The sequence below is a fragment of the Marmota marmota genome, unplaced genomic scaffold (assembly GCF_001458135.2).
Source record: "Marmota marmota marmota unplaced genomic scaffold, marMar, whole genome shotgun sequence".
Taxonomy (NCBI): domain Eukaryota; kingdom Metazoa; phylum Chordata; class Mammalia; order Rodentia; family Sciuridae; genus Marmota; species Marmota marmota.
Window position 1 is genome coordinate 43863685 of NW_025999990.1, and position 16781 is coordinate 43880465.

A 16781-nucleotide genomic window follows, 5' to 3' on the forward strand; every position below is an offset into this window, starting at 1 on the left:
TATATATATATATATATATATATATATCCTCTCTCTCTCTCTCTCTCTCTCTCTCAAAAGACCACAACCACCCGTCACAAACCACCAAAGTACTATCTGGGAGTCCAACAGATTACCACCAAAAACTTTCTGTACTTGTGGACAAAAACCCACCACAGTCAGCCTCTTATATAACTGATGCTTGAAATTCCCTTAAAATGAGTAGTCAGGACAAGAAATGGTGCAGTCACAATTGAACATAACTGCCAGTGGGCATCTCACTTTTTGACCTCCAGGACATTTTTGACTTTCATAAGAAGTATAAGAAAAGAGTATGGAAGCTTTTTGTGTCAGTGGGTTATGAAGATGGATATTTACTTGCTACGAAATTAAAATCTGTGGGCTAGGGTTGTAGCTCAGTGGTAGAGTACTTGCCTAGTACGTGTGAGGCCCTGGGTTTGATCCTCAGCACCACATAAAAATAAATAAATAAAATAAAGGTATTATGTTCAACTACAACTAAAAAATAAATATTAAAAAATAAATAAATAAAATAGAGGTCCATCAACAACTAAATTTTTTTAAAAGTGTATGTATCTAATAACAGAAAAAAGAAAATGAACAAAAAAGAAATTAAAATTTGTAGGATTAAAAAAACCTATAGTTTTATGAAGCATCAGTAGTGACTGATACTGATGTACTCAGGCAAAAACACTATTAAAAGGCAAGAGGAGGAAAAAAAGAAACTTGGATTGTAGTGGTCTGACTTCAGCATGGAGAAATCCAAGTTTGTGTGTCTAATGGGATGGGTGGAAATTCATCTGGAAAAATTGGCCTTTGAAAGGCAGCTTCTTGCTGACTAAACCCAAGGGTTTTCTCCTAGACCTTGATTCTGTGGCAACCTCCAGCACTGGAAGTTCACTCAGCAAAGCTTGTGGATGACCATGGATGTCTGAGCCCAAGTGGTAGCATGACTGTATTTTTGTTTATTTACACTTTCCTGCTTTGGGCTGGGGCTGGGGCTGGGGCTGGGGCTGGGGCTCAGTGGTAGAGCGCTCGCCTGGCACAGTGAGGCACTGGTTCAATCCTCAGCAACACATAAGAATAAAATAAAGGTATTGTGTCCACCTACAACTAAAAAATACATATTAAAAAAATTTCCTCCTTTTTAACCTCTCTTTCCTTTCCTATTTTTTAATAGCTTGGTATTACATTATACACATCATTACACATTTATCTAAACCCACAGAATGTGCAATACCCAGTGTGAACCCCAATGTAAACTACATTCTTTTGGGGATCATGATGTGTCAATGTGGGTTTACTAATCATAACAAAGGTACCAATCACTCCAGAAGCACACAATGATAAGAGGGAGGCTGTGGGTGTGTGGGGTGGGTACACACAGCTTGATTTTGCTGTGAACCTAAGACCACTCTAAAACAATTGTCATTTAAAAAAATATATATATATAAAGAAAGCAGGAGACATTAATAATAATTAAGTAAATTTGATAAAAATATGAGTTAAAAACCACCCAAGAAAAACAACACTGATCTATTCTATACATTAAAATACAACCTTTCCTCCCTACCTCTCACACACATGAACACTCTTTATGGGAGCAAGGAAAATACTTATTTTTTTTCCTTTTTGTTCAATTCTAAAAGAATGATTAGGCTGACTGACAGAGGCTGTGGAGAACGGAGATGAGCTAATGGAATTTTTCATCTTTAGTGCAAGGGCCATGTAGCTTTTCAAATGAGACTGCAGTCAGTCATGTGAAATATATAGCAAGGTCAAAGTTAAAATGGGTTCTGACTGGCTGTGGTCTGAAAAAGGGGGAAGCCAACAACATTAGCACATAAGAGCCATGCCATAAAGATAGGAGAGTTGACTCACCGATGCCCAAGATGTCCCTCAGGACAGCGGGTGGGGCTGAGAGTATGGGGGGATGTCAGGGAACAAACACTGAGCTCAGCAACACCCGAAAAGAGCTTCTTATTATCCCTGTGCTCACGGTCCTTCCATTGTGCACCTACCCACAGTAGCAAAATTCAAAGTCTTAGCTGTTAACAGAACGGTTCCAGGGGCCTGTCCCTATTTTGTAAGTTTACTGTGCATTTTACAAAACCTTCAGGGGCCATGCTGTGTAGTTTGTAGTATGAAGAATGACAGTAGCTTCATAAAGCGCTCGATGTACAGATAGTGATGATTAAAGTTTCAGAGAAGTTAAAATATAGCTTATAAATCTACCCTGGAACTGGGTTTGGTGGCACACACCTGTAATTCTAACAACTCAGGAGGCTGAGGCAGGAGGATTACGAGTTCAAAGCCAGCCTCAGCAACTTAGCGAGGCCCTAAGCAACTTAGTGAGACCTGTCTCAAAATAAAATATAAAAAGGGCTAGGGATGTGGCTCAGTTAAGCACTCTTGGGTTCAATCCCTGTTACGAAAAACCAACCAACCAATCAAAAAACCACCCTGGTCAGTAGTCACTGTCTTGGGGAAAACTTTTAAACTAAATTATTAATGGTGTGTGTGGAGGGGGGCAGATCATTGCCTGGTCTCTTCCATCTGCCTAGTAAGTGCCTATTTATTCTCAGAGCCTTTCCTCAAAGCATCACCTCTGCTCTGAAGCTTGCCCAAAGCCACCTGAGCAGAGCAAAGTAACCCCTTCACTTTGCAACAATCCTCACTCTGTACTATGATCCTATTTTTTTTTTTTTTTTTGTAGTACTGGGGAATAAAACCAGAGCACTCTTACCAGTAAGCTACATCCCCAGCTCTTTTTATTTTGAGACAGGGTCTCACTAAGTTGCCTGAGCTGCCCTTGAATTTATGATCTTTTGTCTCAGTCTCCTGAGTAGCTGGGATCACAGGTCTGTACCACTGCACCCAGCTGGATTTTGTCTTTTGTGACTGTTTCCTCAATAAATCTGTACACTTCTTGTCATTCACACACACGCACACACACTTCCTTCATCTGCTTGACAATATTAAAATCTTTCCGTAGGGCAAGACTTTTATCCTACAGCTACCTAGAATGCTGATGGTAAATAATCATGAGGGAAGTGTCATATTGCCACGAACGTTAGATAACCTGTTTTACCCCTTTCCCTGATAGTTACTCTTCACCCTATCACGATTTGGCTTCAGCCTCTAATGATCCACTGAAAATGATCTGGCAAAGGTCACCTTTTTGTACTTCTTGAATTTTATAGCATGTGCATGTATGCATACAAAAAAGTTGTATTTAAAAGTTCTAGAGAACAAGTGCTTTAGGAAGTAGCTGAGTAGCTCTCTGGGCCTTGGTTTCCTCATCTCTAAAAAAATGAGGGGGCTCAACATTGTCACTAAGATCTTGGCCAGCTGAGAAAGGTTACATTATGTTCAGTGCCTTTAGTTTAGGAAAATGGGGGAGGGGAGAAGAATCACTTAAACATGGCTCAATATGCCCCACAAAGAATTGGCCCCTCAAAGTAACTTTGTGTAAAATATTTTGAAAACTAGGTAGATTCACAGTGTACACCACAATAAACCTTGCTGTGTGAGCTTATATCTGCTCCCTCCACCACCCTTGGTCACTTTCCTAGTACAGGTCCTCAAAGACCTACAGAAGCCGAGACTTAAAAGCAGCTGAATAGCATTCTGGTAGTCACCATTCAACACAGAGAAACAGATCCAGAGTCAAGGGTTTTCCCACAGTCTATAGATTACTGTAAGAGGAGAGGCCAAATGCTGCACCTTTTAATTTCTCCCAGCAAAATAAGTATTGTTTTTAATCCCTTTGAGAAGTGTAAATACAGAAAAAAAAAAAAAAAATAGGTCAGAACTGGAATCTAAGTGAAAAACGAAGCATTCTAGAATCTCAAGAGAATCATCAACTCACCAACTTCAGTGCCTTTTCCCAGAGTGAAGGTAATTCCATATCCCTTGAGTCCATCTCCTGCATCAGTCTCCAGGACAACATAGGCAGCCGAGTAGTCAGGGTCTGTATGCTGAAGGAAAGGTGACCCATACCCACCAAATGCAAATGTAAGAAACCCAGAAATAACCATGACAATGACACCTGAAACAGAAAATGCAATAAGGGACATGCCAAGAAGAGATCCAATCTGATGGAAGAGTTGGTGCACCCCCCAAAAAATACAGGAGATCTGAATGGACCAAAGGAAAGTCCTGAATGGTTCACACCCGTTCAACAAATACAATGTATATTTTTTTCCTTTGGTGCTGGGGATAGAATTCAGGTCCTGGAGCATGCTAAAGCATACCCTGTACCACTGAGCTACACCTCTAGTCCCAGATGTACACATTTTTTAATGCCAATTTGCAATGATATCAAAAAAATTGATGTTCAGCTGGGTGTGGTGATGCATGCCTGTAATCTCAGTGGCTCGGGAGGCTGAGGCAGAAAGATTGTAGGTCAGCCTCAGCAACTTGGCAAGGCTCTGAGTAACTTAGTGAGACCCTGTCTCAAAAAAAAAAAAAAAAAATGTTAAATAAAGGGCTGGAGACATGGCTCAGTGGTTGTGTGCCCTTGGGTTCAATGCCTGGTACAAGGAAAAAAAAAAAGGTCATCTGCTCAATTTCATATTAATATCATTGTCATTACCGTTATTGTCATTTGCGGTGCTGGTGATCAAAACCAGGGCTTCATACATGCTACAAAAGTGCTCTACCACTGTGCAATGTCTCCAGGTCTCAGCTCAATTTTAAACCCAAGAATTTCCAATCACAGCTCACTGAACAGAGTTATGTTGGCAAGTAGCTTAAAATTGAACAAGCCAAGGTTTCAGAAAGCTCTTACATAAAATTGGACTGATCTTCACTGCAATAGTTTATAGCAGGGATGATAATATAACAGTGCAAGTTCAGAGACTACTGGCAGAAAAAGAAGTAAAGCTTCAAGACAAATTAACCCATTTTGTTGTTGTTGTTTTCTATTGTTTTTATTTTTTATTTTTTTATGGTACTGGGGATTGAACCAGGGGTGTTTTATCTCTGAACTACATACCCAGCCCTTTTATTCTTTTATTTTGAGACAAAGTCTCACTAAGTCACCAAAGCTGGTCTTGAATTTGCAATTGATCCTCCTGCCTCGGCCTCCCAAGTCACTGGGATTACAAGTGGGTGCCATCAAGCCTGGCTAGAGAAGAGTCTTAATGGGAATGTGCAGTGAGATGGGAAAGCCTTGGAGAGGGAAGAAGGGGGCCAGTGCAGGAAGAAGGAGTAGTCAGAAAGGCTGAGGCTGGGAGCTAGACAGATGCACAAGGAAGAGACAGCAGATGGCATGAAATGCATGGAGCGTAAAGGTCACTGGAAGGAGAAAAAACTGAAGGCAATTCCAAGAGAAGGAAGGAAAGAGTAGTCAATTTCAGATTAAGAAGGAAGGAGATGTACAGGATAAGGCAACAGACCTAGAGCAGGAAGTTTGGGGATGAGAGGAAGAAACCAAAAGGAGCTAGAAAGGTGTAAGGATCAAACTCAGACTCTTCTAAAGGGAAAGCTCTGTCCATGTGGGATGGAAGAGAACCAAAGTAAATAGGGAGTACTGAAGGACAAAGGGATATAAGTGGGACCCTTGAGAATAAATAAGGGAAGGAGAATGATTAGCTTTGGAGCAGGACATGATAAAGAATAAAGGGAGGGCTGGGGATGTGGCTCAAGCGGTAGCGCGCTTGCCTGGCATGCGTGCGGCCCGGGTTCGATCCTCAGCACCACATACAAAGATGTTGTGTCCGCTGAAAACTAAAAAATAAATATTAAAAAATTAAAAAAATTCTCTCTCTCTCTTAAAAAAAAAAAATAAAGGGAAATAGGAGAGGGGTTGGTTTGGAGACATGTGTGCAGAGATGGGGCCAAGAGTATGACTGTCTTCAGTCTTCTCAGTGATGCAGTAGGCAACATCTCCTAACTGCTGGGAGGACAGGACTAGGGATTAAGGGAGCTCACAGACAAGGAGCAAATAAGAGGAAAAATACTGCAAGGAGGTGCCAGTAGGCAGCTGAGCTGGGATGCGAGCTCACAGCTGAGGGGCTCTCTGGGTGCTTGATGAGTGCTGGGAAGCAAGAAAGTAGTAAATACATGCAGGCTGAGTGCTCCATGTTTCCAACAAGGGCAGAAAGAAATGATCAGGAACTTCTGCTTTAACAGATTTTGAAGACAGTTTCAGGACTCCTTTATAAAAATACCAGACTTCTCATCAGGAAGTTTTGCTCTGCTAAGTGCTGAAAAGTAGCTGAAGTGCTGAGTTCAGCATGGCCAGAGGGCAAATGAAGCAATCACCGTGGAGAACTGCAAAGCAGCGTGTTCTATTAAACGCTTGAGAGTCAGCACATAACATACACTCTATCTCCTGAGGAGAAATGCTTATGTGTTTATGAAATTGCAATACAGGTATCAGATAATTTTTCCTCACCTAGGGGTCATACACCACTCAGTCCCAGAAACAAATGCTATTTCTTAAACTCTCCTATAATAAAATAGTTTATCTTAACACTTCACAAATTCAAAGCTCAGGGCGAGGTCAGAGTTCTTTCTGCTTTCAGTTTCCTCTTATGTAAATAGTAACTATAGCCAATTCTTATTGAGGACCTTCTCTCTGTCAGCTCTTTTCAAGTATCTTATTTTACATGCATGAAGTAGACACCACTGTACCCATTTTATAGATGAGAAAGCCTAGGCTTAGAATGTGGGTTTACCCACAGCTGTCAAGCTTCAGAGGGGCAAATGCAGTAGCACTCAATTAAGTGTTCGCACTTTTACAAATTAGTAAAATTTCAAATATTTATTTGGAGGTCTACAAAGGATCATCAACTGGATTTACAAAAAGTCATTTATCATAATATCATTTGTGAAAGGACTTGTAGGAATTTTGAAAAGCAGTAAGATGCTAATGCCAGAATAAGGGATACTTTTTTTTGCATTTAATAACATTATTTAGCATGTTTTGAGAGGACTATTAGAAAATTCTTTTACAAAGAATTTCAGGTTCATAAAGAGCAGAGAAAAATGTAAAGACCACCAATCTGCCATCTACCCATCTTGGAAAGTAAAACATCACAGTGTGAATAACGAGTCCTTGGGTACCTTTCCTCACCCCATTTCCTCTTCACCCCTACAAGGAAACATTTTCCTAATTTTGGTTATTTCTCACTTTGGGGTAAGTTTTTTTACATTTCCTACATATGGAGTCAACTTTTTCCTAGTATGGCCATCTCACCAGAGGAGCAAAGTGGATCCAGTGGGGCACAGTCCCTGTGAAGACCCTTCTCAGAGGCTGAGGATGTACTCAGAGGTAGAGTGCTTGCCTAATATGCCACAAGTCCCAGGGATGGAATCCCAGAACTGCAGAAGGAGGAAAAATCCCCCAAACAAAATCCTGCTCGGAACCTTTATATTTAGGAACACCACTAGAGACAGCTGGGAGGTGGGGGCGCTGGGATAGGGAGAGGGGTCCCTCTGACATTCTCATTAAGGGGAAAAAGTCCTTCAATATTTTGCATAACTCCTTACAGTGACAAATCCTTCCTAACCAAGTTTCTAAGTACAGTAATTTCACGAGTGTTCTCCTATGTGCCTAGAGTATTTTTCGGTGCTGTTTCTCATTCCAACTGTGACCCCTTCATTTCATAGTCCCAAAAGGCACAGAGAAGTTTGGGTCTTCTCCAAGGCACACAGCAAAGTTGTGGCAGGGGCAGGATCACCACTCCAGACTCCCAGCACCAGACTTCCTGGTCTCTGTCACTTCAAATCCTATCAAGTTCACCGCGGGGAAGCTGTCAGCATTGTTTTCTCGGGTTTCCTTGGTGGGGAACCTTACAAACTCTTTTGCACTTATTGAATAATAAGCACTCTCTCCTTTCCAGGAAAACGTGAATCAAAAAAAGTAAAACCAAGACATTTCAAACGCGGGCAAATAAAATACGATAAATAAGGGGAAAAAATAAACCAGAAAGGTGAAGAGTTTCTGGCTGCTTCCTCAGCGATATGAAAAGCGTCCACCTTCCCGGCGCATCCAGGTCCCACTGTACTGAAGCCAGGTAAAGCCCGCGACTCGCGGGCCTGGGTGTTGTCCCGGCGGTGCCTTGGGCAGTCGGTCACGCTTACCATGGCGTCTGAGCCGTGGCCCCCGAGCGACGTGGGGAAGCGCACGTCCCGGACCGAGAGGCGGGAGATCCTGCCGCGCGCCATGTTGCCGGCGCCAGGGAGCCGTCAGCCGCGATCCCGACGCCCAGAGCCGCAAAGGAGCGGCGGGGCGGGGCAGCCTGGCGGAGGGGCGAGCGCTGATTGGTCGCCCGAGGTGGGGGGCGCGGCCGCGCACGTGGACTTGGCCTCGTGGGTGCTGCAAGTTCAGCTCCCCCGGATTCGCCCGCCTTTCTCGGAGTTTGCGGTTCAGGCTGGCCCGCGCGGCCTACGCGAGGGTTCACTCCCAGTCTAGATGGCCCCTGGGGGAGAAGGAGGTGCGTGCCCCACGGGCAGCCCGGCGCAAACCTGCCCCGCCTAGACTGGAAGGGAAGGGACTTGCCAGGAGCGGCGCCGAGAGGGAGAAACCAAGTTCGACCTGGACGCAGGTGCGGGCCAGTGGTTCGCCCCGCTCCAGACAGCACGTCCCCAGGAGTGTAGTGGAGTAGAAAATTCTATTTATTTATATGTGGTGCTGAGGATCGAACCCAGGGCCTTGAACGAGTGCTCTACCGCTGAGCCATATAACCCCAGTCCCCCTAGATCTCTTTAAACGCCCTCAGTCTTTTTGCCACCGGACAAATTAGAAGTTAGCAGGGATTACCTACTCCATTTACAGCTAGTGAAAGAAAGGCACCTGGTATTGGTTGTAAATATATATTGCCAACTCCAGGGCAGCTACTTTAAAAAGTGGGAAAGAAAAGTATAACTGGTATGTTAAGAGAGAGAATACAATCATATAAAATCCTCAGTTCACAAAGGGCGGAAAAAGAATGGAAAGCAAAAAATAGGAACAAAGAACAAAGAAACGAATAAAAATAGTGACAAATGTAGTAGATATTAATAAAAACTGAATATAAGTGGTCTACATGCACCAATTAAAAGACAGAAATGGCTATGTTAAGACAAATACAGATTACAAGTAAATGGTTTGTGTCCCCCCCCACCACCATATTGAAATTTACTGATATGATAGTATTAAGACATGGGATTAGGAGGTTGCTAAACTCATGAGGGCTCTGCCTTCATGAGTGGAATTAGTAACCTTATAAAAGGATGGGAGGGAATAGCATTCACCGCTTCTTCCTTGTGAGGGCACAGTGTTCAAGAAGCTATCTTGGAAATAGAAACCATCGTCCTCTCCAGATACCAAACTGACTAGTGCTTTTGTCTTGGATTTCCTAGCTCCCAGAACTGTGAGGAGATAAACTGTGTTCTTTGTAAATTATCCAATGTATGATATTTTGTAATGGCAACATAAACAGACTGAGACAGGTAGACATAAATACACCATGTCGGGCTGGGGCTGGGGCTCAGTGGTAGCACACTTGCCTGGCATGTGTGAGGCACTGGGTTCGATTCTCAGCACCACATATAAATAAATAAATAAAGGTCTATCAAAAAGTTAAAAAAAAAATTAAAAATACACCATATTAACGCTAATCAAAAGAAAGCAAGTATGGCTATATTAATTTCAGTTGGAGTAGACTTCAAAGCAAAGAAAGATAGTTAAGGATAAAGCTTGAGGCTAGCCTCTGCAATTTAGGAACACCCTGTCTCAAAATAATAAAAAGGGATGGGGATATAGCACAGTGGTAAAATGGTCCTGGATTTAATCCCTAATCCCTAAAAATAAAATTAAACACTCCAACAATGTATAAAAAGAATTACAGACCCCGACCAAGTAGGCTTTATTCCAGGTGTGCAAGGCTAGTTCAACACTGGAAATCAATCAGTGTAATCCATCATTCAACAGGCTAAAGAAAAAAAATCATGTGATAATAAATGTAGAATAAGCATTTGACAAATCTAATTTGACACTCATTCATAACAAAAACTCAGTAAACTAGGATTAGAGGTGAACTTCTATAACTTGATACGGATTATCCACAAAAGCTCCTATAGCTAAAATCATATTTAGTGTTGAGAAGTTTTACCACAAAGATCAGGAAGGAGCAAGGCAAAAATGTCCCCTCTCACCACTGCTTTCCAGCATAGTACTGGAAGACCTAGATAATCTAATAAGACATAAAAAGGAAATAGAAGGTATATGTGTTGGGAAGGAAGAAATAGAACTCTTTGTTCCACTGATGATATGATTATCTATAGAAAAATTTGAGTCAACAAAAAACTACTGGAACTAATAAATGATTATAACAAGTTTGCTCATATAAAGTTCACATATAAAAGTCACTTTCTTATACACTTGTTCCAATGAACAAATGGAATGTGAAATTAAATACAACACAATTTACATTAGCACCTGAAAACTGAAATATGGAATATTTTCATTTCCCTTAAAATCCTCTGTATTCTGCCTATTTATTCCTCCCTCTCTGCTAACCCCTGAACTTTGTCTTTTGTTATGTCTTTTCCAGGTCATATGGTCGAACATCCAGTACCTAGTCTCTTTCAGATTGGCTTCTTTCCTTAGTAATACACATTTGCATTCACTCTGTATTTGTTCCTGGCTTAATATTTCACTTCTTTGAATTTTAATTTTTTTTGGTGGTTGGGATTCAACAAAGGCCTTTATGCAGGCTAAATGTGCATTCTGCCACTGAGCTATATTCCTGGTCCACTCATTTTTTTTTTTAAACTGATTAATAATTAATTATCTGGATGTACAATGGTTTGTTTATCCATTCACGTACTGAAGGACATTGTGGTTGCTTCCAAGATTGGTAATTATGAATAATGATACTACTTTAATCTGAACATGTACCTTCCAAAATACAGATGTTGAAACTTAATTGCCAATGTGATGATCCGAAAGAGGTGGAGCCTCTAAGAGGTGATGAAGGTAATGAGGGCTCCTTTCTCATGAATGCAATTAAGGCTCTTAACAAAGAGGTTTCATGTAGCATTTGGCTGTCTTACCTTTCTGCCTTTCACCATGTGGGGACACAGCCCTCCTCCCCTCTGGAGCATGCAGCAACAAAGCACCATCAGGGAAGCAGCGAGCAGCCCTCATCAATGCTTTGGTCTTGGACTCTCAGCTTTTAAAACTGTGAGGAAGTACATTTTTGTTCTTTATAAATTACCCAGTCCGTGGTATTTTGTTATAGCCCCACAAATGGACTAGTACAACTGCTGTAAACATTCATGTGTCTGTGTTTGTGTGGATGGATATACATTTTCAACTCATTTGGGCTTCTCAGTATTCACCAAGCAGCAGGAATTTTAGAGTACATGGAAAAAGTATGTTTCATTTGCAAGAAACCACCAAACTGTCAACTTGATTCTACCATTTTATATTCCCATAAGCAATGAATGAAAATTCCTGTTGCTTTACATCTTCACCATCATTTGATTGTATCAGTGTTTGGGGTTTTGGCCATTCCAATAGATATGTAGTGGTAACTTGTTTTATATTTCTCTGATCAGATATGTAGTGAAGCATTTTTTGCTATGCTTACCTATCATCTGTATATCTTCTTTAGTGAGCTATCTATTAAGGTCTTTGGCCATTTCTTAATATGGTTGGTTGTTATCTTATTGTTGAATTTTAAGAGTTCTTTGTATATTTTGAATAACAAGCCTTTTATTAGATATGTCTTTTGCAAATATTTTCTCCAAGTCAATGGCTTGTCTTTTTGTTCTCTTGGTAGTGTTTTTTGCAGAACAGAGATTTTACATTTTTAATGTCATATATGGCTACAAATCCATAGAAAGTACAACACTAAAACTGAATCCAAACGTAAACTGTGGAAAATACAAGAGGAGGGACATCTCCTCATTTTAAAAAGAGGTTAGAAGACAATACTTTCAGGGATCATTTCTATAGTTTGTTTCTAGAGAAGTTTCTTTGAATGTGTAGAGTACGGGAAATGACAAGAAAGAGATGAAGTGTCCTTTCCTGAGTGTGAAGTTGGCCCTTGCTTTGTTCCAGCTGCTATTTGCCACTGCTGACCATTGTTCTCCCTTTGGGGGAATAACAGGAAGAGGACACCATCTGAGTGGTTTCTGTTATGATTTTGGTAAAAATAAAAAAAAAAAAAAAAGTAAAAAGAAGTTAGTATATTACCCTGATACTAAAACAAAGGTTTACAAAAAAAGTTACAAAAAAAGCTACTAGAACTAATATTAAAAGTTCACAGGATACAGGGTCTATTTATTTAGGGTTAGGGATTGAACATAGGGCTTTTCCAATTTATATTTGATACACTAGTTATCAAGAATTGGAAGTTAAAATAAGAACATAATACATCAAGTCAAGTGTGGAGGGGTTGTGTCTGCTGTTCTAGCTACTTGAGGGGCTGAGGTAGAAGGATCACTTGAGTTCAAGGAGTTCAAGGCTAGCCTGGGCAACATATTGAGACCCTGTCTTAAAAACAAAATCAAAACAAACAAAAACCAATATCTCTTACAAGTGCATAAAAAGTATGAAATACTTGGGACAAATTTAACAAAAAAATATGCAAGATCTGTATGCTGAAAACTTTAAAAATTGCTGAGCAAAAAGAAGACTTAAACATATGGAGAGATTTCATATTATTGGATTGGAAAATTCAATATAGATTTGATGCAATGTAATCTGAATCTCCAGCAGGACTTTTGTTTGTTTTGGTGGTGCTGGGGATTGAACTCTAGGGCTCAGGCATGCTGGGCAGGCCCTCTACCACTGATCTACATCCTCGACCCTTACCCAGGAGGGGTTTTAAACAAAGGTTGACATTTTAGTTAATTCTAAAATGTATATGGACAAAAATATGTGTGGAAATTTAAATAGCCAGTTTTCAAGAGGAACAAAGCTGAAGAACTTAAGCTGATTTCAAGACTTACATGAAAAAGTTTTCTAAAAATGGAATACAGACTAAATCTAAGAGTTAAAATGATAAGACTTGTAGAGAAAACATAAGAGAAAATCTATGAATGTGGGTAAGCCACGTTTTTTTTTTTTTTTGGTACCGGGGATTGATCCCAGGTGCACTCAACCACTAAGCCACATCCCCAGCCCTATTTTGTATTTTATTTAGAGACAGGGTCTCACTGAGTTGCTTAGCACCTCACTTTTGCTGAGACTGGCCTTGAACTCTTGATCCTCCTGCATCAGCCTCCTGAGTGGCTGGGATTACAGGATGCGCCACCGCGCCCCATTAAGCCACATTTTCTTTTCTTTTTTTTAAAATATTTTTTTGTAGTGCAAGGTGAGCACTCTACCGCTGAGCCATAACCCCAGCCCCAAGCCATATTTTCTTATGATACAAAAAGCATAAAAGGAAAAATATGATAAATTAGACTTCATCAAAATTGTTTTCTTGTGTAAAAGTCAGGGTAAAATCAAGCTGCAGATTGGGATAAAAAGATTTGTAAAACATAATGTGACGAAGGACTTGTATCCAGAATGCTGAAATGGCAACTCACTACCAAAAAATGGGTAAAATGTTTTAGAGACACCCCTCAAAAAAGATACAGGAATTTGGGCTGGGGTTGTGGCTCAGTGGTAGAGCACTTGCCTAGCACCTGTGAGGCACTGAGTTCAATCCTCAGCACTGCATGTAAATGAATAAATAAAATAAAGGTCCATCCAACAACTAATAGAAATATTTTTTAAAAAGATACATGAATTCAAAATATGCTTAAGACTCTTAATATGTTAATCATTAGGGAAATTCACACTAAAACCACCATCACAATACTATATCTACCAGAATGGTAACAATTAAAATGGCTAGCAAAAGCAGGTATTGACAAGCATGGGCTCTCATGCATTGCTGATAGGAGTACAAAATGGCAGACTCTTCAGAACACAGGTTGGCAGTTTCTTAGAAAAGTTAGTTACTTGCACCATACAACTTGGTAATCTTACTCCAAAGTATTCAAGAGAATTTAAAGGCTACATTTACAGTAAAAACTTACACTTGAATATCCATAGCAGCTTTATTCATGATAGCCTTAAACTGGTGATACATCGATACAGTGGAATATCACCGAGCATATGGATGAACCTCAAAAGTATTATGCTAAGTGAAAGACATCAGACACAGTGATTACATATTATTCCATTTGTATCCATAGTGACAAAGTACTCAGTGGTTGCCAGGGTTCAGAGGCGAATGGAGAAGACTCTAAAGTGACATGATGGAATTTTCTGGTATGACAGAAATGTTTTATATCACAATTGAATGGTAGTGGTTTTGCGACTGAAATATTTGTCAACTTATCTAAATGTGCACTTAAAATGATAAATTTGGGGCTGGGGTTATGGCTCAGCGGTAGAGCGCTCGCCTCCCACATGCAAGGTCCTGGGTTCAATCCTCAGCACCATATAAAAATAAATAAATAAAAGTTATAAAAATGGTAAATTTTATCATATATAAATTATAATAAAAATTTTAAAAGTTCTCTTAAGGATCCCTCAACCTCTTTGAATTTGCTGATTCTAAGTTTGAAATCTCTGGAATTGCACTTGAAGAATTTCCTCTTGTATTTTCTTTCTACCTTTTATTTTTTTAGGTTCTGGGGATTGAACCCAGGGTTACTTTACCACTGAGGCACATCCTCAGCCCTTTTTGAGACAATGTGTAACTAAGTTGCTGAGGCTGGCTTTTTGATCTTTCTGCCTCAGCCTCCTGGCAAGCCATTCCAGGCAAGCATCACTGCACCTGGCTTGTATTTTCTCTGGACTAGGTTTCTTTAGGCTCTAAGAGTTTCTCAAAATTTCTACCAGGCTGATTCTACCCTTTTCTAATTTCTAGCAAGGTTAAGGACTACAGAAATAACCAATTACTACAGTTCAGATATGAAATGTCCTCCAAAGGCTCATGTGTTGAAAGTTTGGTTCCCACTCTACTACAGTGGTGGGACTTTTCAGAAGTGATTGGATCACAAGAGCTCTAATCTCACCAATAGATTAATCCATAGCTGAATGGACTACTGGGAAGTAGTGGAACCTGTAGGAGTGGGACATAGTTGAACAGAATGGATCCTTGGGAGTGTGCCCTTGTGTTCTACATCTTTGCCCCAGTCCCTTCCTCCCTCTGTCTGTCATTGAGGTGAGCAGCTTTGCTCCAGCATACCCTCTTTACCATGATGTTCTGCTTCACCATAAGCCCACAGAGATGGGGCCAACAACTGTGGACTGAATCTCTGAAACCATGTGCTAAAATACATCTTTCCTCCTTAAAATTGTTTTTCTTAGGTATTTTGTCACAGCAATGGAAAGCTAATATATTAACCAAATCTACAAACTAGAACTTTGGTCATTTCCAGGAACTTAGGAGACATAAAGGCATATATTCACTTGCCATCTAGTTCCATAGTATATTCCCTAGTTTTAGGAGACTAAAGCTTCCTTGAAAATAATACAATTATTAGTAAATGGAATTTGATAATCTTTAAGGAACACATCACTTTAAATATTAATTTTTATTAGGATCACTGTCAATCATTTTGGCTGCCAACTTTTACCTCTTATTTCTGCCATCCCTATTATCAAAAGTTGTCTAGAGGAACTTTTTTCCTTTGCATTTTCTAAGTCCTCCAGCTTCCTCAAATTAACTTGACCTTTAAGGTTTAAGTGAAGCTCTTCCATGTATGTGTGTTATCCAGTGTCCCATCAAGGATCTCTGAAAAGTACTTAATGAATTTCTTTTTCTCATACTCAATCAGCTTTTCTCTTTGCTGAATTGTTTATTTCTTCACTGCTTTTAAACTAGGGCATGAAATCTACCCTTTCTTGTACTTAGTAATTTCCGTTCCTGACCCATAGCTTGTGTACCCAATTTGATGGAAGGTTTGGAGTGAGGAACACCCAGCATGCACCTTAAAACTGAATATTCAGCATCTCTTTCTTAGAGATCTGGGGCCCATTTTTTTGACCAATTTTAAGGGGCCCATTCTTGCAAATAAATAATTCATTCATTCTTTAATTGGAGTGGTACAGCTAATCAAATACTCTAATGGAGTTTTACCAGTTTAAAAAATACATAAACGTAATTGAAAAATACTTTGTTGCTATTGTACTGAAAAATTTGCTGTTTTGTTTAAATTGCCACTTTTATAAAAATTGAGTTTTCTATTTTCTACTGATACCTGTGACAAATACCAGTCACGGTTTGACTGGAATAGATGGCACACTCAAACTAAGGTAAATCAAAGATATTTATAAAGAGGTGGGCAGAATAGGGGAACAAGGACTCATGCAGTAAGTGTAGTTAGTAGCAAAAACACTGTCAGATACAGAATGTAGCTACCAGTCTCCAAAAGGAGACTGTATGGGGGAGGATGTATTGAGAGGAATCTTCGGCATCAACCCAAATTTACAGGAAGGGAGCCAGAGGAATAAATACCTTGACCTTTCTTTCTAGCTTCCTCTTACCTTCCTCTTGTTGACTTGGCACAACAGGAATCCAGAGAGCAAGGAAATAGCCTAATAAGTACTGATCAGCCTTCCAGGAGTAGGGCAGTCCAAATGGTGAGGGAAAATGGATGAATTTGACACACGTTGCAAATTTTTTTCCCTTGCTTTTGGTACAAGGGATTGAACCCTGGGGCACTTTTTACCACTGAGCTACATCCCATCTTTTCTTATTTTGAGATAAAGTTGCTGAAAGTCTCACTAAACTGCTGAGGTTGGCTTTGAACTTGTCATCCTTCTACCTGAGCCT

General features: G+C 40.1%; 1 protein-coding gene and 1 non-coding gene across 7 annotated transcripts in view; one reads left to right on the forward strand and one right to left on the reverse strand.

Annotated features, from left to right (window-relative positions):
- Enosf1 (enolase superfamily member 1) overlaps nucleotides 1-8252 on the reverse strand; it is a 33118-nt gene extending 24866 nt beyond the window's left edge. Inside the window, exons 1-2 of one of the 6 annotated variants that reach the window (XM_048806476.1) lie at nucleotides 8095-8252; nucleotides 3872-3980 (exon numbers count right to left, since the gene is read on the reverse strand). In XM_048806476.1, the coding sequence (XP_048662433.1) occupies nucleotides 3872-3952 (81 nt within the window). In that variant the 5' untranslated portion in view covers nucleotides 3953-3980; nucleotides 8095-8252. Of the gene's footprint in view, nucleotides 1-3871; nucleotides 4052-8094 lie in introns of all 6 variants that reach the window. The other 5 variants (XM_048806474.1, XM_048806471.1, XM_048806472.1 and 2 more) reach the window with 5 other exon arrangements.
- A 3673-nt stretch (nucleotides 8253-11925) lies between these two features.
- LOC125617831 lies at nucleotides 11926-12133 on the forward strand. The gene has a single exon (XR_007348940.1). It is a non-coding gene; the product is annotated as a small nucleolar RNA U3 (small nucleolar RNA).
- The last annotated feature ends 4648 nt before the right edge of the window (nucleotides 12134-16781 follow it).